We start from the raw sequence: 24,777 nt of genomic DNA on the forward strand, positions 1-24,777 counted from the left end.
CACACACACAGTTAATTACAAACTTTAGATTTCCCCCAAAATGTTTTATTTAGATTCAACAATTTATTCAGGTGAAAAAAGCACGTAAAATATATCAAATGTCACTGTTTAGTATCATTCTGTCATTATTACTCATAGATAGAGTTGCGGCAATTTTAATGAGGTGTGGCAAAATGCATTCTGGGAAATGTAGGAAATCGATGTAGAAGTGAGACAAAGCATGTGGAAAAAATAAGCTTATCGATGCTTATACTTTCGTCGTTAAAGGTCCCATGTCATGCTCTTCTGGTTATCACGCCCCCCCCCCTTGTGTTATGAAGGTTTCTCTGCATGTAAACGGTCTGCAGTCTCAAACCCTCAAAGTGCACCCTGTAGCGAGTAAAACTCTAACACAGAGAAGACCTGTGTGTGCTGCCCCAGAACGCCTCGTTGGACATTTCTCTTTTTCCATTGTTTACTTCTTGGGTATAGTGACGTAACGTAACGGCTACGCAGATTGGTCCGTGGAGCCGTTTCGTTTGGACCAATCCGCGGACTTCCTCACACACACACACTCGGCGGGACGTTGCGAGGCTCGCTGCTGCTGCTGGCTCACTGGTGTGGGGTCAGCGAGACACCGCAGAACTCAGCCTGGGCACACACACAAACTCCCAGCCAGGCTGCGGGTGTGTGTGTGTTTCGGGCTGGGTTTCGATGTGTCTCGCAGATGGCCACTGGGCTCACAGGGAGGGGGGGGGGTGGGGCAGGAGCTCCAACAAGCCGTGTAGGACAGAGAGTGAATACACATCTATTCTAGTAGACCTCAACAATGGAATTATGATCAGTAGAAATGGCCATGACATGGGATCTGTTTAAGCTTCTTTTTTCTTCTACATCGATTTGATTTCCTACATTTCCCAGAATGCATTTTGCCAAACCTCATTAAAATTGCCGCAACTCTATCTATGAGTAGTAATGACAGAATGATTCTAAACAGTGACATTTGATATATTTTTGCAGAGCTTTTGGGGTTTTCTATGTGCTTTCTTTCAATAGTTTAAAAACACATTTACTGAAACAGTAGACACTATTTTCTTATTATAAACAACCATTTTCTGAAAAAGCGTGATTTCTCCCCTGCAGCTGGTGTCGATCATCACAGACGAGACTCCCATCGAGCAGCTGAGGAACAGATTGATGATCACGGGCCAAGGCTCTTCATCCTCCTCCTCTTCCTCCTCTTCCTCCCCTCAGCCGCCTCCCCCCCCACACACACGCAAACCCAAGATGGCGCTGCTGAAGGAGGTCTTTGGAAGAGGTGTGTTTTGTTTTTATCATCTATTATGTCCTCCCTTTCAAAAATGTTGATATATTTTTCAACTTTTACATTTCTAAATCGTAACCCTTCACTCCTCCAGGTTCAGTGTTTTGTTGGCTGCTTCCGCTCCACTCCAGCCCTCCGTCAGTCGGCGGCATAACGTACTCCGCCCTGCCCGACTACGATGTCTGAGGACGTGTGTGTGTGTGTGTGTGTGTGTGTGTGTGTGTGTGTGTGTGTGTGTGTGTGTGTGTGTGTGTGTGTGTGTGTGTGTGTGTGTGGGGGTGTGTGTGTGTGTGGGGGTGTGTGTGTGTGTGTGTGTGTGGGGGTGTGTGTGTTCGAGGGAGACAGTATTTATGCTAACAGACGATTTAACGGACACACTTTATACTCAAACATCACGCTCTCGATCAAAAGCTCCTACAGGACGATAACTTCCTCTCGGTTGTTGAACTGTAAGACTAGTTTGTTACTGAATTAATTAAGAGGTTATTTATGATTTTTAATAGTAGGTTATATCCAAGTTAAGCTTTAAAACTGTTACCAAGGATGCACTGATGAGGATTACTAAAAGCTGGGACCGATATCTGACGTTTTCCCATCTTTTAGTTAAAAACATTTTAAATTCATTTATTGCAATTAAAGCAGCAAAAATCAACAACCCTAGAACAAATGTTTTTTGGCCATACATTGTATTAATGGATCCATAATGGGTCATTTGTGTTACCGACGAACACCAAAAGACATTGATGTCACTTTATTTTCTATTATTATACATTTTTATGCTCAAACCGACTTCTTGAGCGGAAGATATTGATCATACGATGTCCAAAAGTCACATTTTAAGACAATATATATATAATGATCCACTACCAAAACTGTCCTCCGTTACATATTTAGAATTAATCCCAAAAATCTGATATAATAAATACAGATAACAACAAATAATAATTTCAAGTGATGCATTTGGGTTCAAATGTCCTCAAAGAGATACTTATTTATGTTTTTATGATGATTTTTTTTATTTTTCCTGTTTTTGTATTTAAACGTTTGACGTGCTAACTGAACTATAATGTGTTACACTTACAGATTAACAATACACACACACACACACACACACACACATACCATGTATACATCACTTCAGGGGACATTACATTGACTTACATGCATTTCCTGGAGACTTATCCTAACCTTAACCATAACCAACACATGCCTAACCATAATCCTAACCCTAACCCTAAACAGGTCTTCACCCTAAAATTAATGAGTCCCCTCATGGGGACCTCCATTTTGTCCCCATAAGGGAAGCCAGTCCCCACACGTGACTATGTAAACAGATTTCGGTCCCCACAAGGATGGTAATGCTAGGCCACACACACACACACACACACACACACAGTACTCAGTATTCTGCTAAATCTCAGTGAAGGGACGATGTTTAACTTATTTATTGTTTCTAACTATTCCGTGGAGTTTCTCTACCGACATGTGTGTGTTTTTATGTGACGGGTGAAGTTGCTTTTCCGCACTGAGGACATTTTTAAATGGTGTGTATGTCACTACAGTGTATAAATGAAAGGACTGCAGCAGAAAAGCAGCTTCACCACCATGTTTGTGTGTAAAAGTAACCTGTGTTTGAGTGAACTCTCACAAAATACATTCACAAATGTTACCAAACCATAACTGCCAGTAAGAAAACGGTGTTTCCTCCACCTTTTCCTCGAATGATGTGACTTAAAATCTGCCTTTTTTAAATTCTGTTTCTCACATGCTTCAACTAAAATCAAGATATGTCTGCTATATGCTGACGATGACTCTTAATCCGTTAATAAAAAACCTTTGAGAAGGCAGGGTTTTTAAACGCTGCGTTCACACTCTTGAGCAAGATGGCTAATATTTCAATAATCAGAACAGTTATGCATTATTTTACTGTAATATGGAAAAAACCTTATGAATCACAAATGTTTTATTATTGAATTGTACTCAAAATGTAGAGCTGGGAAATACTGCTAGTTACTATTAATAGGTTTATATTGTTAAAGAATTACTTAATTATACTTTAAAAGGCAGCAATCTTTTTATTTGGGAGGCTTTTATTGGCCATGATTCTCCGTTATCATTTTTCAGAGACACCAATAGGTGGAGATTTTTTATTTTGTATTCAGTGAACCTTAGATCAAATATAATATTAAGGTGATGTTGGTCAATATTTAGCTCATGGTGTGAATGCATGTTTTAAAACCCTCCAAAAAACTATAGTCCTTCAACTTCTAGCATCGTATTTCTGATTGTTTTCATAGTCTTCTAGGTATTTTAATGTGCTCTCCAAGGTTTGGTTTTCATCAAGCTGTACATATGAAGGTTCATATTTAATATCCATGATGTGCAATTCTCATGAAGGGAAAGTTACCGAAACTCATTGTTTGTGTGTTTTCTATCGCGATCTGTATAAAAAAACAATTTGAAATGTTTTTGTGCATATTCTTGAGGTGAAGTCGTACGATTTGTCTTACCTTTAGGATCAAAATGATGGAGGGGAAAAGCCTTTTCTGTAGATTCGTAATAACCTACAGTCCCACGTGATTCTCAAATCAAGCGCACCTCACCTTTAGTAAACACGTAGAAACATTTCAAAGTGTCCTTTTGCCCAGCTGTGTGTTTACTATCAGGTTACTGGCTTTCTTTGTTGGAAAAATGCAGTTGATCTGTTTTTTTGTATCAATGTTACTCAACAGGGTGCGCTTGTTTTGTTTAAATAAAACAAGCGCACCCTATTTTGCTGTTTTTCTTGACAGCGGGAAGGAATGTGTGGACAAACAAACGGGTCCTGAAATTAACACGTGGCCTCCAGCCGAACATTTTACATCTAGTTCTTCAGCTTGTTTTGCAATTCAAGAATGTCCAACTTTTGGGGAAAGAAAATTGCAATATATTCCCAATTTATATTACACTGGTTTGTAATTTCAAAGCCATTTGTATTTCTAATCTAACGCAAACATCAACCAAAGAAGTAATACAACATTATTTCAGATACTGTATGAAATATTAAACCAATTTAACTTGAAAGCTTCATATTTTAAGTGTTACAAGAAGCTGTTTTGACATTAATTAATATTCTTTTTGGTTGGCTGGTTGCCTCAGTAACGCCCGGCAAACAAAACCAACTAAGACTTTAATATCATCTGGCTTCATGATGAACACGTGTATTTATTGTTGCTCTCTTGAAACTGTGCCCTGTGTGTTATTCCTGACGACATGCTGCTCGTTCAACTGGAAGTAAAACGGATGTCTTTTAAACTTCACTGGCTGCTTATGTCTTTTTTTTCATGTGTTTCTTTTGTGAAAGATATTATATTTATTCATAAACAAGCATAATATCTGACCACCGCTCCAAACAAATGGGGGGCAGAGTTTCCTCTCAACTGAGTCCTTGAGGGCTATATTTTCCATTTTCATAAAAGCATAACAGGGCCTCTTTAAACGAGTAATGCAGTGCTTCTCAAAGTGTGGTGGTCCGTGAGCGCCCCCTAGTGAGTATATTGGTAACATTTCACATTTGAAATTAATTAATCAATTGAAGTTCTCCGCACTCTCGCGGGAATATCTCCGCAATGGAACAAGGTTAAGTTTCACTGTCGATTGCATGATATAGCTCAGATAAACACCTTCATCACACATGTTGCCACTTGTTTGTACCATTTTCAGGCGATTTGTAATCTGTTCTAGAAAAACGATGTGGTTTTTGATATTTGTGGAGTTAGGTGGTCCGCGAGTGTTTTTTTATTGGTTAAGTGGTCCTTGGTATGAAAAAGTTTGAGAAACACTGGAGTAATGTAATGTCGACATGCTCCCACAAAATATGGGGCAGCATTTCTGTACTGGGTAAGGTAACATAATACTTTGAATTTAAATAAAACACTTTTCATCACAAAAGGATCATTTACAAGCTGCTTAACTGAACATAAAGTACTTCAAATTTGCCAACATTAAGGTAATGCACACATTAATGCATCAATAATCCAATAATATATATGTGGAAACCAGCCTCTCTGAACAACGACGACTTGTTCTTTAAACGTTTGTGACGCCTATACCTGTGTGACTTATGTAACATTTGACATAAGTGTTTTCTGCTATGACTCACACAAGTACGTGTGTAAAAATCTGACATAACCTGACTAACAGGAAATGGTGTCTGCTTGTGCTCAGTTTGTCATGTGACAGCGGTGATGTTTGACAACCATTACAAAGCATCCTGAGGGAACCTTTTACACTGAGTATTACAGTACAGAGGTCACAGCTTGAAACTAACAACATCTCTTGTGTGTGGGTTTGTAAAGTCAGGTCGTGCTCCACCTACAAATAGTTTTCTATAGTTTGAATCGTGAGAAGTCATCTATTTTGGTAAAGGTAAGGCATGGTAACAGACTTTTAGTATTTTTCTTAAATAACATAGGTTAGAAATGGGGTTAATAATTGAAGAGGAGATTTCTTATGCTCAATTTCAGGTGTATATCAGTATGTAGTGTCTCTACTTTAAAGAGTCCTCTCCTGCTGATGTTCAGGTGTATATCAGTATGTAGTGTCTCTACTTTAAAGAGTGCTCTCCTGCTGATGTTCAGGTGTATATCAGTATGTAGTGTCTCTACTTTAAAGAGTCCTCTCCTGCTGATGTTCAGGTGTATATCAGTATGTAGTGTCTCTACTTTAAAGAGTCCTCTCCTGCTGATGTTCAGGTGTATATCAGTATGTAGTGTCTCTACTTTAAAGAGTCCTCTCCTGCTGATGTTCAGGTGTATATCAGTATGTAGTGACTCTACTTTAAAGAGTCCTCTCCTGCTGATGTTCAGGTGTATATCAGTATGTAGTGTCTCTACTTTAAAGAGTCCTCTCCTGCTGATGTTCAGGTGTATATCAGTATGTAGAGTCTCTACTTTAAAGAGTCCTCTCCTGCTGATGTTCAGGTGTATATCAGTATGTAGTGTCTCTACTTTAAAGAGTCCTCTCCTGCTGATGTTCAGGTGTATATCAGTATGTAGTGTCTCTACTTTAAAGAGTCCTCTCCTGCTGATGTTCAAGTGTATTTCAGTATGTAGTGTCTCTACTTTAAAGAGTCCTCTCCTGCTGATGTTCAGGTGTATATCAGTATGTAGTGTCTCTACTTTAAAGAGTCCTCTCCTGCTGATGTTCAGGTGTATATCAGTATGTAGTGTCTCTACTTTAAAGAGTCCTCTCCTGCTGATGTTCAGGTGTATTTCAGTATGTAGTGTCTCTACTTTAAAGAGTCCTCTCCTGCTGATGTTCAGGTGTATATCAGTATGTAGTCTCTCTACTTTAAAGAGTCCTCTCCTGCTGATGTTCAGGTGTATATCAGTATGTAGTGTCTGTATACTTTAAAGAGTCCTATCCTGCTGATGTTCAGGTGTATATCAGTATGTAGTGTCTCTACTTTAAAGAGTCCTCTCCTGCTGATGTTCAGGTGTATATCAGTATGTAGTGTCTCTACTTTAAAGAGTCCTCTCCTGCTGATGTTCAGGTGTATATCAGTATGTAGTGTCTCTATTTTAAAGAGTCCTCTCCTGCTGATGTTCAGGTGTATATCAGTATGTAGTGTCTCTATTTTAAAGAGTCCTCTCCTGCTGATGTTCAGGTGTATATCAGTATGTAGTGTCTCTACTTTAAAGAGTCCTCTCCTGCTGATGTTCAGGTGTATATCAGTATGTAGTGTCTCTATTTTAAAGAGTCCTCTCCTGCTGGTGTTCAGGTGTATATCAGTATGTAGTGTCTCTACTTTAAACAGTCCTCTCCTGCTGATGTTCAGGTGTATATCAGTATGTAGTGTCTCTACTTTAAAGAGTCCTCTCCTGCTGATGTTCAGGTGTATATCAGTATGTAGTGTCTCTACTTTAAAGAGTCCTCTCCAGCTGATGTTCAGGTGTATATCAGTATGTAGTGTCTCTACTTTAAAGAGTCCTCTCCTGCTGACAACCACTTAGAGATGTCCCGCCCCTTAGCCTATCATGTAGGATCACTAGCATATAGAAGTGTGAATGTTACGTAGTGATGTCACTATCTTCTGGAAGTAAACAAAGGAGTCCAATGGAGGTATTTGTTCTTTAATTGTTTTCTCACTTAATTTATGCAGTTTTTTCATTTTGAGGTCATTCTGTACATTAGAATCATCTCATAGTTAAACACAATACAGTTAAGACACAATGCAATACGAAATAAAGCTTTCTGAATTAGCATAATCAACAAAGTCTTAACGGTATAACTTTCTTTTATGTTATGTTTTTGTTCAGTTTAAATTAATTGAGGTTACTAATTTTTGCATTTGGTTTATATTATATAGAGACATAAAACACATTGCGAATAAAATCGATGGCAGCAAAACCTTCTGAAAAACACTATAAGGCTACGTCCACAGCAGCTTTTCAAAAATCTTGAAAATCTTGGAGCTGGGCGTGTCTGAAAGCTTGGGGATTTTTTGCGAGCAACGCGACCAACAACCAATCACATGAATCTCCCGCCCCCGACATACAAAGCAAAAAACCCCGGGGATTTTAGCGAGCAATATATATATATATATAAACTCCCCAAACAGGCGAAAACCTACCAGTTTCACCCACTGTCTCTGCCACCTCCCTCCATGCCTGGTTCCTCCGGTTTGTATCCCGTTAATAGTTCTGGTCGTAAAGAACCGGGTGATTTGCTACCGTAATTTCTCGTTTGGAATATGAGGAAATGAACTGCGGTCTGGTTCTCCCTGCTTACACGCGGTTTGATTGGCTAGCGCTTCTACTGTCAGATTTGCATAAACGTGATTTGATTGGCTGACGCTTCCAGCTCAGCTTCAAAAGTTGAACATTGCTCAACTGGAAGATTCGTCTAAAGCTGCTGTGTGGACGTACCGTAACGGTGTGTCCACACAGCAGCTTTGACCAAATCTTGAAAATCCTGGAGCTGGGCGTGTCTGACAGCTTGGGGATTTCGCGACCAACAACCAATCACATGAATATCACATGAATATCCCGCCCCCGACATACAAAGCAAAAAAACCCGGTTCTTCTACACCAGGCATCCTCAAAGTCCGGACTCCGGTCCGGATCCGGACCGAACCACAACTGTCTCTGGACTCTGAGCAAATTATACTTTTCATATGTATTATCTGTATTATCTGTGTTATCTGCGAGACATCGCCACAACGCAACGAGTCAAAATGATCCGCTATGTCCATAGACTGCAAACAGCGCTCATGTCCTGTTCCACTGTCTGTGTGTGTCTGTCAACGCATTGGTCCAATCACATTCAGCATCCAGTCAGCGTTTCCCCCCCCCAAACAATCTGCGAATCAGAGGCACAGTAGGGCGGGTCTTCGCGGAATGCGAGTGGGAAAAATGTGTGTGTCTCTTTCAACCTGTCTGAGTCAGAGCGAGAGTTTAAAAAAAAAAAATTCAGAGCGAGAGTTAACAGCTCATCTAGTTCCATCTGTACTGTAGCTAGTAGCCTAGTTTCACCTACCGGGGTGGCAACTGACACCCTAAAAATAGGCCTTGCCACCCCAGCTGCCACCCCAGTTGGCAGCTTTGTTTTGAAAGAAAAGTTGTGGCTCATCGGACATTTATGAGAGAAAGTCTCTAATGTCCGAGTGCAAATGAATGCAGCACAAGATGCACGTCATGTAACCCCTCCCCCGGTCCTGGCGCGAGCCTGGACATACGATTGGTGGCGATTTCATTTTGAACTGGACGGCGCAAAACGAGAAGCATTCGGACCCAAGCGCTGAAGGAATGAGGTATTTGCGGTCTGACAGAGAAGAGACTGTCAGTGTGGCTGTACTCAGCATTGAATCAAAACGCACTAAAGCTGTTGATCTTAAATCGTTTGTGAGGCGTTTTGCTGAACAAGATGGTAATCGCCCATTCAGCTGTAATAGACATGTCAACTTGATGCTCTGCTCACGGATGAGCATACAAAACTGTTAAGATGATGACCTTACGTGTGTAAATATATTGTTTTCTTTGAGGGGGTCTGCCCCCAAAAAACTGTTTTAAGTCCTGAGAAAGTCAAATAAGACGGTGTGTAAAACTACACTGCCCAGCCAAAAAAAAGTAACCACTTTGATTTAACTAGGCCAGTAGGTAAGGACTTACCACTGGATAATAACTGAGTATAAAATAATGCATGACTGAAGTGATGGAGACCATGTTGAAGGCAAACAAAAAGAGGAAATAACAGGTCAAATCAAGCAAATCCCCCTCTCAGATTCCACAGCAACCAGAAGAACATAAATACTGGCTGGTGATTTGATTAATCAGCTTTGTGATGGAATAAAAAATGCACAGTGCATTTCCTTAGCTGTGGGTGAGTCCACTGACACCACTGACAATGCTCAGTTGCTGGTGTTTGTGAGTTTTTATGATGAGGCAAAGGGGGAGTTTGTTGAAGATGTGTTTTGGCCTGACGAACCCCAGTGGACACACAAGGGGGCAAGACATTTATAAAGCAATAATGGGAATGCTGAATGAAAGAGGGTGCAGCTGCCTTTATTCATAACTGTGCAGCTCTTACACTGCGACTCTGAGGGGTCAAGCACAGACACAATAACAATGAAAACGGCTGCATACAGATTATTTTTGTTTTTGCAACCTCGTGTTAAGAATCTTGTTGCAATTGTTTAAAAGTTTGAATGACCGTAATAAACGGACCTTTGTCTTATTGAAACATTTATTTTGGACCTTTAAGATTTGTATTTGAGTACCCCTGTTCTACACTATTGTCAAATAGGAAGGGCTATGATGAACATTTATTTTTTGAACATTTTGAACATTTATGAGATTAATGTTTATGGTGCTATTTTATGCTACATTCCATGCTGGCTAATAATACTGTCTATGCTTGCTAGCAACGAAGTAAACTAGCAACGAAGTAAACTGGATATAAAATCCCCAAACAAGCGAAAACCTACCAGTTTCACCCACTGCCTCTGCCACCTCCCTCCATGCCTGGTTCCTCCGGTTTGTATCCCGGTAAGTAAATAGGGACTGGTCATAAAGAACCGGGTGATTTGCTACCGCAATAACTAAGTTCTCCTCCATTTTTGTGGAATATAGAAATGAACTGCGGGTCTCGTTCTCCCAGCTTGCACGCGGTTTGATTGGCTAGCGCTTGAACTGTCAGATTTGCATAAACGGATCTGATTGGCTGTCGCTTCCAGCTCAGCCTCAAAAGTTGAACATTGTTCAACTTTGGAATCCTGAACATCCTGGAAATCCTGGAAATCTTCGCCTCGCCCCCCCACAATGCAGTTCGGCGACAAGCGAGGGAAAGTGACGTCATCCCCATTCAAAGTCAATGGGCGGAGACGCGCTGGAAGCGGTGGACAAATCGCCAAAAGCTGCTGTGTGGACGGGCCGTTACGGTACGTCCACACTGCAGCTTTAAACACATCTTCAACCGCTTCCAACGCTTCTCTGCCCATTGACTTTGAATGGGGATGACGTCACTTTGCCTCGCTTGTCGCCGAACTGCATTGTGGGGGAGCGAAGCGAAGATTTCCAGTATTTTCAGGATTCAAAAGTTGAGCAATGTTCTACTTTTGAAGCTGAGCTGGAAGCGTCAGCCAATCAAATCCCGTCAGCCAATCAAATCCCGTATATATAAAAAATACAATACACTTCAAATATGTAAATATAATATCAGTAAAAACACTACATTTACACAGCTATGGTTTGCATTCACCCAGATTTTGCTTCGAAGGATTTTAATACCTGTAATTAATTTGATTTCCTTTGGTGAAAGTAGATAGTCCTTAATTCAGATTGTCAAATTCGGAGCATTAATGTCATCTTCAGGTGAAGTTAGGAATAAAAGCTCATGAAGTGTTGTTTGCTCAAAAGAGGCTGACCTTAAGGTTTTACATTTGAGCGGTACCTACAAATATTCAGGCTTAATTTACAGGGGTTGCTCGGGTTGTGAGTCCCAGTTGAACACTTCTGACGAGGCGTAGAGTTATGTCTGATGGCAGCCCTTTTCTCACCAGCTCGTCTTTAATCTGTAGAAGAAAAGTGAAATAAGTGCGAGATGTAAAAAGATATTATGACAATGATGAATGATGACATCATTGTTCTGTAAAGTGAGAATACTCGACCCAGTCTCGCAAAATAACATGTAATAGCTACGTTGGTCGACAGGGCAAAACGTAGTATATTCACAAATAACCCTCTCAGGACGTGACAACAAAAACATGGAGCTCAAATAATCTTCGTAATATCTATCAAACTATGGATCCTACACATCCACTGGACGTGGATTCTAAAAGCACAATATAAACTTGTATAAAGAAAGGTAATCAAAATATAAAGAAAGGTAATCAAAAAGCATTTTAATGGCCAAACTATCCTACAATTTAGGATTTTCCACTAAAAATAAATTGGGTGTCCGCCATGTTTTTTTTTTTCTCACGCAAGGAAAGTTTGAGATCACGTGACCTGGACACTAGAAATGAATAGGACAACATATTGTAGCCATGTCACGTCTTGAGAGGGTTATACAGGCCACCTGTAACTAGATGTTGGATCTCAGTGGAGCATGTGGGATAGAAGAGAGCAAGCTGGTTACAACGATGACGAGATGCACGGGGCCAGTAAAAATTGCGAGAGGACACATGAACAGGAATGGAGAATATACACATTTCTTAGCAAGAGGGGACAAAAAGCACCAGAGATACTCAGCACAGTTCAAGTAGGATTTGCCTCCCTCGTGACTCCAACAGGACTCCTTTGTCTTTGTCATTCTTCGTCTGTCTGGCGCTGAAGCTAACGCTTCAGGAAAGTGCTGCCTAAAATGGACACCAGTCCTGATTGCGTGTCACAGCTGTGGGGCCACGCCCCTTTAATTAGTTAACTCTATGCAGCTGATGGGCGCCAATTGAAACTGGCTCACTCCTGAGTTCTTAAAGGTGGGGTAGGTAATTCTGGAGAAACTAGCTCGAGTGCGCTAGAATTTGAAAATACACAGCCGGAACAAATCTGCCACTTCCTTACAGAGCCCCTCCTCCAACACACACGAACGCACACATGACCAATGAGGGCACGAGATAAGTTTGTGCCCAGATGGAAGGCTGACAGGCAGGTAGCCCATCCAGTTACTTTAGCCGGGCCGGCTCAGATGATTGGTCGTGCTTTTTACAGTGCTACGGCTTCTACAGATGACATTTCTTTATGGATGTTTTGTCAAAGCACTTCAGATATTCATTGCTATCGGGATGTTAAGAGCATTCCATGGAATATAACAAGTGTATCTCGAGCCGGTTTCTCAAACGTACCTACCCCACCTTTAATGAACTTTTTAGTGACCATTTTTTACAATTGCATTAACCTTAGGTAATAAAGTTATGAGGTTAACCCTAATACAGTTACCCCTAGTCAATAAAGCCCTTTACATTTTGTAACATTTTATTTATAAAATCGTTGAGTGTTTCAGGGTATTCTCTGAACACCTGAAAGCGCTGACGGTTCACCACTGGATTTTGGAAAAATAGGCTGAAGAAACATTAGGAACATTTAAATTGATGCTTTGACAGAGCTTATTTCTGAGAGGCTGACCTGTTGTATGATGGTACTCCTGATGAAGTCTTCAGACAGTGGAGACGCAGAGGAAATGTTGATTCTCATAGCTACAACACCTAGAAGAACAGTGACTTGACATTACAATGCAGGCCAGAAGAGTGCTGAAACACTGCGATGCACAGAGAACCTCAACTGCGATTGTTCTTATTTAACTATGTGCATTAAGAGATACAGAGGTGGACCAAATTGTATTTGTACTGCAATTTGGTTTTCCATTTACCATCCTGCAGTTTTGTATGCAAAACATAGTTTAAAACGTCACCATTTGTTGTACCAGTCAACAAAACTATGACGAAAAATGTTCGTCAACCACCTTTTCTACATGACTAAGACGAGACGATGAGGAGCTAAAAATACATTTTTTTAAATAAAAACTATGACGAAATGTATATTTTGTTATCGATTAAAACGTAATGATTTTTCATCGACTAAAACCGGACTAAAACGTTTTGAGTTGTCGTCGACTAAAACTAGACTAAAACTATGAACGATAAAAAGGACTAAAATGTGATTAAAACTAATAACCATTTTCGTCTAAAGATTAAGACTAAGACTAAAATAAGTACCACAATTAACACTGTGTCGTACTCACCTTGTTTTGAGACTCCAGTTACTGGTGGTGTTGTTGATGGAACGGCTGTGGTTATTGTTGGCTCTGTAAGGCGGAATGGAGAATACAAGAAAGATTACCAAGGAAAATAGAAATGGAAGTTAAAAGTAGAAGCTAAGACAGTTTGACTCACCATTTCCAACAGTCACAATGACACATCGGAGCTCAGACTGATATTTGGTGGTTGAACTGTGGAAACATATCAATACGTTAAGTCATTTACCAAACGGTGACAGAAATCTTTAGCACCAAGTAATATATTCAATTAAATACATAAACCTGCCGCCTGCAGTCCATTTCCCATTATCTTTTAGGAACTTAAAAACTAAATGAATCCCCAAACTCCTTTCTTATCTTTTATATTTATACTGACAGACCTAAACACCTTTGCCTTCAGTTAAAAGCTTTCCTTATACGTTTCTATAGGCTAATGTTCAGCCGATCAAGTGACTGACTTCGTGATTGATTGGATGACAAAACAGATGGGATGGCTTTCTCCGTCTTCTTCTTGAGACGGCGTCCATCTCAGGAGGAACCGTCCTGCTCCTAATGAACTCTTGTTCATGTTGTACGGCCCGCTGAACAGCAGCTCAAGCGTCCTTTAAAAAACAGAAGAAGAGTTCAATGTTATCAATTCTAATTCTAGAGCATTATTGTAGCAACAAAAACTTTTTTTATATAAATATATAGTGAAGTAACGACCGAAGCTGCTCTCCATGTGTGTTTGGTAATCCAAGTTCCTGACTTAACTTTATTTTAAATGCAGTTTTTCATGCCTTCATTGCAGTTGTTCTACGGTAAGCTGATTTTACATTAAGTGGTCGAAGCAGTATATGCCTTTAAAAGTCTGAGCTTGTAAAACTACTGAAACAACATGGTGCTTATGCACAATTTACTCTAGGGCCCTGAATGCATTACCCACTGTGTGTAAAAATATTAGCACCATACAGTTGGTTGGTTCAGTTAAACTTTCACTCTTGTCAAACCTGTCTTGGGCGTTTAAATTACACAAGACGACATATCAGATTCTTTGTGCACCTGAAAATCTTTAGAGAATGATTACAATTTGTCCCCGCCCTATTGACTGTGGCTAAAAGTATTTTTCATCTAACCAGAGAATGTCCTATGTCATTAACCTTTGGTATTTTGTTATGTAAGTTCTTTACATTTAGTTGTATGTTAGACTTACGTGGAGACATTAGCCTCTGCATTGACGCTGATAGAAAGGGTCTGATTGACAGGGGTGTACAGTTGAGCTTTGTTGGCTGGAGTTGGAGTCAGGAACCTGGGCAGATAGAGTCCCTCTGTGCAGGAGGGCACTGCGGGGTCCACTGGAAAAATAAAGAAACGTTTTTAAGGACGGCAATACCTTTAGGGTCGTCAAGGCATCAGTTGTTCCGACACTTTAAAATATCTTGCATGCTGTTTGATTGCCATAACCTTTTGTCAAATCTAGACCCATTTTAACTCTTTGAGAACTGATTCCTTTTTTTGTTAAAAGCATAAATTGGAAGAATAAAACAAATTCAAATCGTATCCATCGCTAGCTAGCTGAGGAATCATCCAATCGATCATGTTCGTTATGACTTTGACAATTTACTCTCAAATAACCAGTGACGTGCGGTGAGGTTCATGGCTGGTGAGGCACTGACTCTTTCAGAGTCAGATTTACAAATATTATTTTTTGACCTTAATCGAAATGTTCGGTTATTTTCAAAAGCTTTTTTAGTTTAACAGACCGTTCAACAAAAGGTTACCCACAATCTAAATATTGGATTGTTCTTTCTTAGTAAGATCCCATGTTCATTACAATTGTGGTCTTACCTTGACTTGAAGATGAAGTCCATGCTATCCTTCTGGACAACAATCTCTATTACTTTTTTGTAAAAGTCCTCCTTGTCTTCCTCTAGTTTCAAAAGTCTAGTTTGTTGTTTGCGTCTGGTCTACCGTCCCTGCGTAGAATAACAGTAGCAACAAGAACATGTGGGCTCACTTGCGCCCCCTTCAGTGCGGCAGAGGTTATGGCTGCCTCTCCTGGTGCTTTTTTCATTGCCGTTGTATGATGAGACCAGCGAGCCTAAATATCATATATACGTGAAATAAGTTATTTAGAGACTATGGATGGCGAGGATAAATGTAATAAAGGGATCTACAAACATTACATTGGTGACATACAGTGAGATGGTGCAGGCATGCGCTTAGGGCCCGCTTTCCAGCCAGTTTCTGTGGGGTGACGCTTTCTGAGGTGAGGCAGAGCTCATCTGTGCCTCACCTCACCCCACAGCAACTGGCTTGAGCGCGCTCACAAAATAAGTGCCCGCGCTACATTAGTGCCCGCGCTACAGCCAGTTACCACAGTAACTGGCTTACGAGAGGCAGAGCTCGTCCCTGCCTCACTCCTCTTCGCTCCCTTGTAGGAGTTGTAGCGGAGCTCGGCCAATTAGCTGATTTTGACTATAAAAAGCGATTGGAATCAAACAGAAATCACACTTACAACACAGATCAGTGGAGACATGTTATTATTATTAGGGCCCGAGCACGAAGCGCTAGGACCCAACGGCGTCCTAGCACGAAGTTCCACCAATAACTATTGTTATTGGTGGAATTATTTTTTTTATGCTGGCGTTTCCTGTTTTTGAGGCCTTTAGGACGCTGAAAAAGTTGTATAATTTTGCACAGATTCCAGAATCGGTGAAAACTACAATATTCTGGACTCAATTTGTTCACATTGTTCAACATGCTCTCTAGCGCCACCTATGGCCATTTTCGTTTTTGGAAAGATGTACAAAGTCGCACCGTAACTCCAAATGACCTGACATTTTTCACACTTACTCGGGTGGACCTGCTCTACATATAATGTCCAAGTACCCGTAAGCTCCGCCTTTTTTTTAAATTAGCATAATTTTAAAAACAGTTAATTATTCACTTAAATTTCAAATTTTGGTTTTTCAACACCAAACTCAGTATACAGTATCGCCGGAGGGTCAGACACATTATCGTAGGAAATGAGCATGTTCAGTCGATAAATGTGGCCGTCATTACTCTAAACGTGTTCGCAAAAAGGCGGGGTTTAGATAGAAATGCTCATAACTCATCAACAATGTACCAAAAAAACACACATTTTGGTGGTAAGGTTCAGTCTGTATTGGGGAATAAGCACAAAAAGTAATTTACATTTTGGACTATAGGGGGCGCCAAAAACATGACAAATGTATAACTCATGAACTGATGGACGAAATATATATATTTTTTTTAGACATACTCTGGGGATGAGTATGGACTTATATTTAAAGTATCACAACGAATGACAAATGTGGGCGTGGCCTGTACTTTTTTTTTCATGACGATGAGCTAAAATGTGTTTCGGTACGCAAAAATTGGTACACGCGTCACAGCCCACGTCTTTTTCAAGAATGTAAAAAAATAACTTAATGTTTCAAAACAACTGCTCACTAGCGCCCCCTATTGTGTGGTAGTCACATATAGTTTCTCAGAACTTCACGAATTTTAGCACAGACATTCCTCATGGAATTGCGGACACATTTGTACATACATTCCATTAGCCCCGCCCCCCAAAAAGTCGGCCATTTTGAAATATGTGCGTTTTTCAGCCATTTTAAGCACATTCTTGCACACTCCTCCTAGGGGAATGATAGGAACAATTCCAATCCAGGACACGTTCAGCCCCTATCCAATATGATACTTAATTCAGAAGAACATTTTTGATAGCTCAATCGTGGAGGTCGTAAGCTAACAGCGAATACACCATTTTTGACGATTTACATGTCGCAAATTACTCCAAACTACTCGGATATAGTTAATTCGATATTCACGAAACGCTGTATACATATTGCTATTATGATTGCACACATATTTCAAATTGCCTTCCATTAGCCCCGCCCCCCAGAAAGTCGGCCATATTGAAAAATGTGCGGTTTTCAACCATTTTACGCACGTTCTTGCAAACTCCTCCTAGGGGAATGATCGGAAAAAATCCAATCCAGGACAAGTTCAGCCCATTTCCAATGTGATGCTAAATTGCGAAGCAATAGTTGATCGCTCAAACGAGGACTTCGTAAGCGAACGGAGAACTTTCCATTTTTGACGATTTACATGTCACAAATGACTCCAAATGACTCCAAACTACTCGCGTATACTTTTTCCAATATTCACGAAACGCTGTATACATATTGCTATTATGATTGCACACATATTTCAAATTGCCTTCCATTAGCCCCGCCCCCCAGGAAGTCGGCCATTTTGAAAAATGTGCGGTTTTCAGCAATTTTACGCACGTTCTTGCGAACTCCTCCTAGGGGAATGATCGGAAAAATTCCAATGCAGGACAGGTTTAGCCCCTATCCAATATGATACTTAATTGAGGAGCACATTTTTGAAAAATTACTCGTGGAGGTCGTAAGCTAACAGCGAATACATCATTTTTGACCATTTACATGGCGCAAATTGCTCCAAACTGCTCGCATATAGTTTTTCCGATATTCATGAAACGCTGTATACACATTACTATTATGATTGCACACATATTTCAAATTGCCTTCCATTAGCCCCGCCCCCCAGGAAGTCGGCCATTTTGAAAAATGTGCGTTTTTCATGCATTTTAAGCACATTCTTGCAAACTTCTCCTAGGGGAATGATCGGAAAAATTCCAATCCAGGACAACTTCAGCGCATATCCAATGTCATGCTACATTTAGAAGGAATAGTCCTTCGCTCAAACGGGGAGCTCGTAGGCTAACGGAGAATGTACAATTTTTGACCAATTATATGTCAGATAAGCTAGAGACCTGCCTGTCTGCCTGGCACATCAACTATCACACACACACACACACACACACACACACACACACACACACACACACACACACACACACACACACACACACACACACACACACACACACCTACTGTTAGTCCAACAACGCCCTTTGCTGGCGGCATATTCATTACAAAAGACACCTATACACTCCCTAACCCTAACCCTGTCCCTAATGTTTATTTGTAGATATCTCCTAAAGCCTACAAATAAAGTGTGACATGTAGGCCTGTTACATTTGTTATTGAGCGATATATATTATACACACTGTTCTGCTTTCTGCACTGACCTCAGCAGCTGTTCTCACTGTAACATCACCTAACATCCAGGGCACATGTGATTAGTGAGTAAACAAACGGTAAAGGGCAGAAAGTCTGATGCACATTTGATCATCTCAAATAACTTATAATCACAACGGGAACAGTTTGCAGAGCTGTGCTTCGTTTGACAGAAGTCCAGCCATGCGTCACGCCTCTTTTAAACATCACTGTTGGCTGAAATCGTCTCAGGAGAATACTTCAGTGTACCCTCGGTTATAGCTCCTCCAGAGACACTCCTCTCTCCTCTAAATCAGTGTATCCTCGGTTACGGCTCCTCCAGACAGCCTCCTCGATAATCGATCCTCAACGAGCCTTTAGAGAAATTTGTTTTCCTTCGAGACGGCGCGCCGAAATCCGTTTCCGGGTCGCTGCCGGAGGACCTGGGAGTCTGGTTCAGACTCAGCTCTCAGCGCTTAAGCTTCTTTTAAATGTGGATAAAACCAAGTTAATGCTCTTTTCAAAAGCTAAAAAGTCACCAGAGCCTGTTTTAGATATTGTAACCATGCAAGGAAAAAAACTTGAAGTGGTAACCTCTTAAAAATACCTTGGTATCTGGCTTGATGACTGTCTTTCTTTTAAACTGCATGTAAATAACCTGCTTAAAAAACTGAGGGTTAGGCTAGGTTTTTTTTATAGAAACAAGTCCTGTTTCTCTCTTGAGGCCAGGAAAAGGCTAGTCACTGTGACCTTTTTACCTGTGCTGGACTATGGTGATCTATTTTATATGAATGCGCCGGCCAATTACCTCACCAAGATAGATGCCGCCTATCATAGTGCACTAAGGTTTGTGACAGACTGTAAGACTTTGACTCATCATTGTACCCTGTATACAAGGGCAGGGTTGCTTTCACTTACTGTACGGCGGCTAAATCACTGGTATCTTTTTATTTATAAAGCAATGTTAGGGAAACTTCCGTCTTACATCTGTTCCCTGATCTCACAGCGTATTGTAAATGGCTACTGCCTGAGATCTAAAGCTGTGGTTGTATTACATGTGCCAACTGCTAGGACTGTATTAGGAAATACAGCTTTTAGATGCGCAGCGCCGCTAGCATGGAACAGTCTACAAAAGGAATGGAAGCTAAGCAGTTTGATTCCATTTCATGTTTTTAAAGCTAGGATAGACGCTATACAATCAGAAAATATTGGTGTCTGTAAATGCTACTAGTATACAAACTGTAGTATCATATAATGTCCTTTGTTTTCTGTCATGTTTGTATTCATGTTTGGAACTAATTGAAGCAGGTCACCATTGTAAAAGAGGTCTATGATCTCAATGGGTTTTATCTGTATAAATAAAGGTTTTGAATTGAATTGAATTGAATTGGGACGCGAAAATTAGAGAGATGAGAAACGGCTCATTTCGCGCGTCTGCTTGACGCCGGGACGACCTGCCGCCCTCCCCGACAGGCGCACGGACGCGAGGGCCCGCTCCTCACTGCGCGCACAAGTGCGACCGCAGTTTTAATTATTATTACTATTGAGTTTTTCATGTTTTTCCGTTACATTGGAGTATGACAGGTGAGGCTCTGCCTACCCTGACTGCACGTCGCTGCAAATAACTGATGATCAACAAGCTCCATGATGAATAACTTCAGGCAAAAATAATAACAAATCTTACCTCTTACAGCAAACTGGACAGGTATTTTGCTGATAGCACTGGTGACTGTCAGCCCTCCGTTTTGAGTCAGAGAGATGGTCTGCCTGGGAAAGTCCTCCATCACCATCTGGACAATGTACGGACCTTCGTTTACGCTGCTGTTGGGGCTGAAGGACAGAATACAGGACTGAAAGAGGACGAAAGGGGACAAGAGGTAAACAAAAGTAACGAAATGTCATTTTTTCTAATAACGTCATCTTCAAGCATCAGTGACTGGAGCTACTCACTTCTGAGAGGCTGAGAACAGACGGCGTAGTGCACTGGGTACACTCTGACAGAGAGGAGTTTGCGTATCTGCATCTGACCTCATCTCCATCCGGATCAAAGTCCAGCAGGTGGAAATCTCTCTGACAGTTTGAAGGAACTCTGACGGAGAAAAACAATATGTGAAGCACGAGCCATGCAGCCGACCGATCTGCTGTTGCTCAATGTTGTCTAGACAGAGTTAACTATTAAATGTCAAAGGATGTGTTGTGGCAAGAAATGGTAGAACTGCTGACAAATAGATGGAATAAGAAACCGTGAGGGGGGTCACCTCAAGGCTGGCAGGATTGTGGTCTGGGGCGATGTGTTGGCTTGTCTGATGTCCGACCTGTTCCCCAGCTCCACTCCAGTCACAGCTTTCCATCTTGAGATGCCATAGTTATTATTTATCCAGGCATTGCCAGACAACCTTCATGAGAAAGACAAGTTTTAACCTGCTGCACAGAACCTGGCACATATGTACCCATGTCTTGCATAAGCGTTCATGTAACTTGGAAACTATTCTAATATTAAATATGTTTTAAAATGATTATGACCAGAACAAAAGCAATGATTGGAACAATATTGTTGTGACACCAAAAGTTTTACCTTGCATTAGATTTCATTTAGCTGACACTTTTATTCAAAGCGATTTACAATAACTTACAAAAACCTAAATATGGTGGTGATTTCTTTCCTTGATGTCTTACTGTTTTACCACCTTTACAACATGCGTTGGCAACGCTAAGTTTCAATATTGTCAAGCCAATAAAGCAATTTGAATTTGCATAAACCACCACCAATTAAATTGAACCTTAATGTTCTGTTTTTGCAATTACCAATCTTTTCTTTAAAGGTCTTCAAACATTTTAATTGTGATTGTTTTACCCTTTTAAAAGGTTATGTTTATTATTATGGAACTCACTCTAATTGGAACTGAGAGTTGATGGGAACCTGCCGAGTCATGATTCCCTCTCTTTGAAACCACTCTCCACTGCTCTCCTGGTCCACCATGTTTAGCTCCAGAGAAGTCTGATTCCCGCAATTTAGAGAAGGGCAGGTCCAGAAGTTGCTCGAAGAAAAAAGGTGGAAGCTCAGCTTATAGCGAAGGACAACCTGTAGTCATTACAGTGGCCGAGTGTTATTCCAGGGAAAGAAGACATAAAAGGTTTGGAAAATATGACTACAAATCTTGTTTTTTAGATAACATGAATGTCATCACATGGTCCAGGTTCCATACAGAGACAACAAGCACCTCATTCAAAGGTAATACAACAAATATCCTTGTGTATCCCTTTAATTTTCTAACATTTTCCAAAATGTCTGTTTTCACTTTTTCAGCTATTATTCATTCACAAACTGTTAGTTGTGTGAAGTTATTCTTGTTATGTATTGTCACATTTCAACTGATAACTATTGAATTAAAAGAAAACGTTACGTACCGTGAGAGATCCATCTGCATTAGTGTTTTTTGGGTAATAAGTCATTACTGTCCCGTAAAAATGAGACGACTGGGCGCCGCAGACCAGCAGTAGCAGCAGCAGAGAGACACACATAGTAAAGGTATTACTCTCTCCACACAATGAGAGTAAATGACTACCAAGACTAAAGCATTTACTTCAATAGTAGAACAATAAACCAGAAAACTGGGTATGAGGAAATGTCCTTATGCCAGGAAGATATGAAGATAAGCTTGTAAAACCTGATGTGAGTTTTTGTGGTTAGGGCGTATTAGGGTGTATTGTAGTTCAGTCAGACAACTCACGTGTTTCTTTAACACGTGTATTAGAAGCAGAACAGAGTTGAGTGTGGGTCCATTAAACCGTCACAGAGTGTGAGGTAAGTAAGAAGAATTCAGGGACTGCTCTTTAAATTGCGCTCCTAATAAATAAAGGGAATTGGATCCAGAAAAAAATAAAACACTTGGATGCAATTTAATAGAATTTGGACGCACCCTTTGCATTAGTATTGGAATGCGGCCCGACCATAACAATGTCGCATTTGGCTCCAAGCTACTCTGTGCCATGCTCCTAGTTTATTTGTTACTCAGTGTTTTTGGATATAAATGGGAGGATGTTCCGGCGGCAAACTGTTATTGTTAATGTCATGTATATGTCCTAAAGTTACGTGCAGGGTGGAAACGTGGAAAAAGGCAAAACATGACACTTGCAAAGATGTTTTTTATGAAAAGAAAATATGTAGTTTTATTTTTCAGCTCTCAAACAGAAACATGTATCAAAAGAAACAGAACAAGATGCTGCTCTTTCTAAAAATAAAAACAAGATTCCTCTTTCCTCTCATTCCAGTCACTTACAAAGCAATAGAGCCCGCCTTCCCAATTCAAATTGGCCAATCAGGTCACTTGATTAGTTGCGATTGGTCACAAACTTAACAAACAAAAACAAAAAACTCAATTACTAATGTATTGTCATAATTACATTATTTACTTTCAAATAATACATTGTAACCATACATACTTCATCATCATCATTTGACCAATCACAGTTTAGACCCCGCCCACTCTCAAACCACATATCAAGACTGAAGGAGAACTGAAACTCAGCTCATGGATTTCATGATAGCTTTTCTGTTTATAATGAACTTCTCTTTCCAAAACAAATGTTAGCAGACAGTGAGAGAGGAATTTGGATCTTCCTCACACATTTGAAGAGCGGTTTGCTTAACAGTGAGGGTAGAGCTTCTGATCTTGCTGTTTTACATCTGATAGTCAACTGAAAAGCAAATGTTCCTGCAGGGGTCAGTAAAAGTTCACGTTGAATCGACAAGTGTTGCTGTCACAAAGTGAATAAAGTCAGTATGTTAGACAGTGGGACGGATGGTTAAACCTTTTATATAATTGTTGCATGTTACATATAGTGTTGTGATTTTAATGTTGTGCGCTATTTAGCGATGAACTCTTTTTATTTACATGCTTGTTTAACCTCCTCAACGAACTGTCACAACAAAGACACAGACACTGCTGATTGACACACCGGCACCCAGTGAAAATCAGCGATCCCATTCGCCAGTTGCCAAATCCACTCCCCCATAAATACGCCGACTACCTGCTAGACGGCAGCTATTCTTCTCTTGACAGTTGCTGCCTCACCTCGCCGCAGATCGGACCGGATCGGGTCCCTCCTCCTGCTCCTCCTCACCTCGCAGCAAATCGGACCGCACCCTCCTCTAACCATCGGATTCAACGCTGAAACAAACTCCAGATAAAGGGAAGTGGCTATTTCTCCTGCTTTTGGGCGTCTAGTTTTACGTCACGAAAGTTACATTGTTGTCTCCTTCGCTTCCAAGCGGACAGGACTTTCAGGATTTTATCAACCCGTGCTAGAACTGTAATTCTTAAGTAACTGGTTTATATTTATTGAACATTATTTTAACCTTACGTTATTTTAAGTATTTATCAAAGGAGTGTTTTTAAAGTAACTTTGTACAAATAAACAATTTTACACCTGATGTCAGCCCTTGTCTAACAAGTTCATCTCTTATCTGCAGAAGAAAAGTAACAGTAGTGCTAAAATATATGATCATGACAATCAGATATCATAGTTCTGTGTAAAGTGAGTGCTGTTATTCTTATATTGCAAAGTCCTTGCAGCGTCTCAAATGGTTCTTGGAGACACATGATACTTGACATTAACTTTTACTTTAACACGCACTTCATGTATTGATTACAAATTCCACAGTGCCTACAAAATATAATCACACCTGCAACTAGCCTTGGTAGGGGCAGTAAGTTGGGAAAACATGGCGTTTTTTCCAACGCACCATAACCCCAATAGTTTAAAAACTGTTTATCTTACCAAAAGCCAATTTTGTAGACACTTTGTTACCTCAAAAACCTTCCAGAAAAAGAAATCCTATCCCCACAACTAACAGAAGCACATGACTTGCAGGACGACATCATCACATCTTTCGCATCGGAATATTATTTTCCTACCATGGAGAAGGAATTATGCTTTTCTCTGGTTGGCTTAACCCTTAACCTAAAACATCTTACTCCTTATGGCAAACCAACCAAACCAGCAAACCCAATAAGTACTAGCTAATCAGGGGGATGGTAGGGCGGGTCATGACTTGACAGTAGGAAAACAATAGAGTGGTGCAGTGACAAGCCCTAAAGCCCGGAAGTGAGTTAGCATTTAAACACTACTGGTTCCCTCGTCTCC

At 40.5% G+C, this 24,777-nt stretch overlaps 2 protein-coding genes and 1 long non-coding RNA gene across 4 annotated transcripts in view; 2 read left to right on the forward strand and 1 right to left on the reverse strand.

Annotated features, from left to right (window-relative positions):
* The window catches only part of zgc:77880 (zf-DHHC domain-containing protein), a 9,463-nt gene extending 4,861 nt beyond the window's left edge, over positions 1–4,602 (forward strand). The window contains exons 8-9 of the mRNA XM_034239057.1: positions 1,123–1,297; positions 1,398–4,602. Coding sequence (XP_034094948.1) covers positions 1,123–1,297; positions 1,398–1,489 — 267 coding nt within the window. The 3' untranslated portion in view covers positions 1,490–4,602. The remainder of the gene's footprint in view (positions 1–1,122; positions 1,298–1,397) is intronic.
* Positions 4,603–10,888: 6,286 nt separating this feature from the next.
* Positions 10,889–22,929, reverse strand: LOC117561596. Of its 2 annotated transcripts, XM_034239116.1 has the most exons (12): positions 22,911–22,929; positions 22,039–22,107; positions 21,522–21,712; positions 20,889–21,026; positions 20,581–20,719; positions 20,315–20,480; positions 14,730–14,871; positions 13,996–14,139; positions 13,674–13,729; positions 13,523–13,585; positions 12,907–12,986; positions 10,889–11,354 (listed from the first exon to the last, which is right to left on the reverse strand). In XM_034239116.1, exons 2-12 carry the CDS (start codon positions 22,081–22,083, stop codon positions 11,250–11,252), a joined length of 1,269 nt encoding a protein of 422 aa, XP_034095007.1. In that variant the 5' UTR covers positions 22,084–22,107; positions 22,911–22,929; the 3' UTR covers positions 10,889–11,249. The 2 variants fall into 2 exon arrangements, with proteins under 2 accessions (XP_034095007.1, XP_034094998.1); XM_034239107.1 differs by lacking the exon at positions 22,911–22,929 and having other exon boundaries at positions 22,039–22,470.
* Positions 20,459–24,061, forward strand: LOC117561606. Its single transcript, XR_004571408.1, has 2 exons — positions 20,459–20,507; positions 21,800–24,061. It is a non-coding gene; the product is annotated as an uncharacterized LOC117561606 (long non-coding RNA).
* The last annotated feature ends 716 nt before the right edge of the window (positions 24,062–24,777 follow it).

This window comes from Gymnodraco acuticeps, unplaced genomic scaffold (assembly GCF_902827175.1).
Source record: "Gymnodraco acuticeps unplaced genomic scaffold, fGymAcu1.1, whole genome shotgun sequence".
NCBI lineage: Eukaryota > Metazoa > Chordata > Actinopteri > Perciformes > Bathydraconidae > Gymnodraco > Gymnodraco acuticeps.

Coding starts and splice junctions, on each gene's coding strand:
- LOC117561596 (XM_034239107.1), bottom strand. CDS start 22,152: ATGTGTGTCTCTCTGCTGCTGCTACTGCTGGTCTGCGGCGCCCAGTCG. Junction 20,720..20,888: donor ACAATCCTGCCAGCCTTGAG/GTGACCCCCCTC, acceptor TTTCTCCGTCAG/AGTTCCTTCAAACTGTCAGA. Junction 12,987..13,522: donor AACTGGAGTCTCAAAACAAG/GTGAGTACGACA, acceptor CTGTTCTTCTAG/GTGTTGTAGCTATGAGAATC.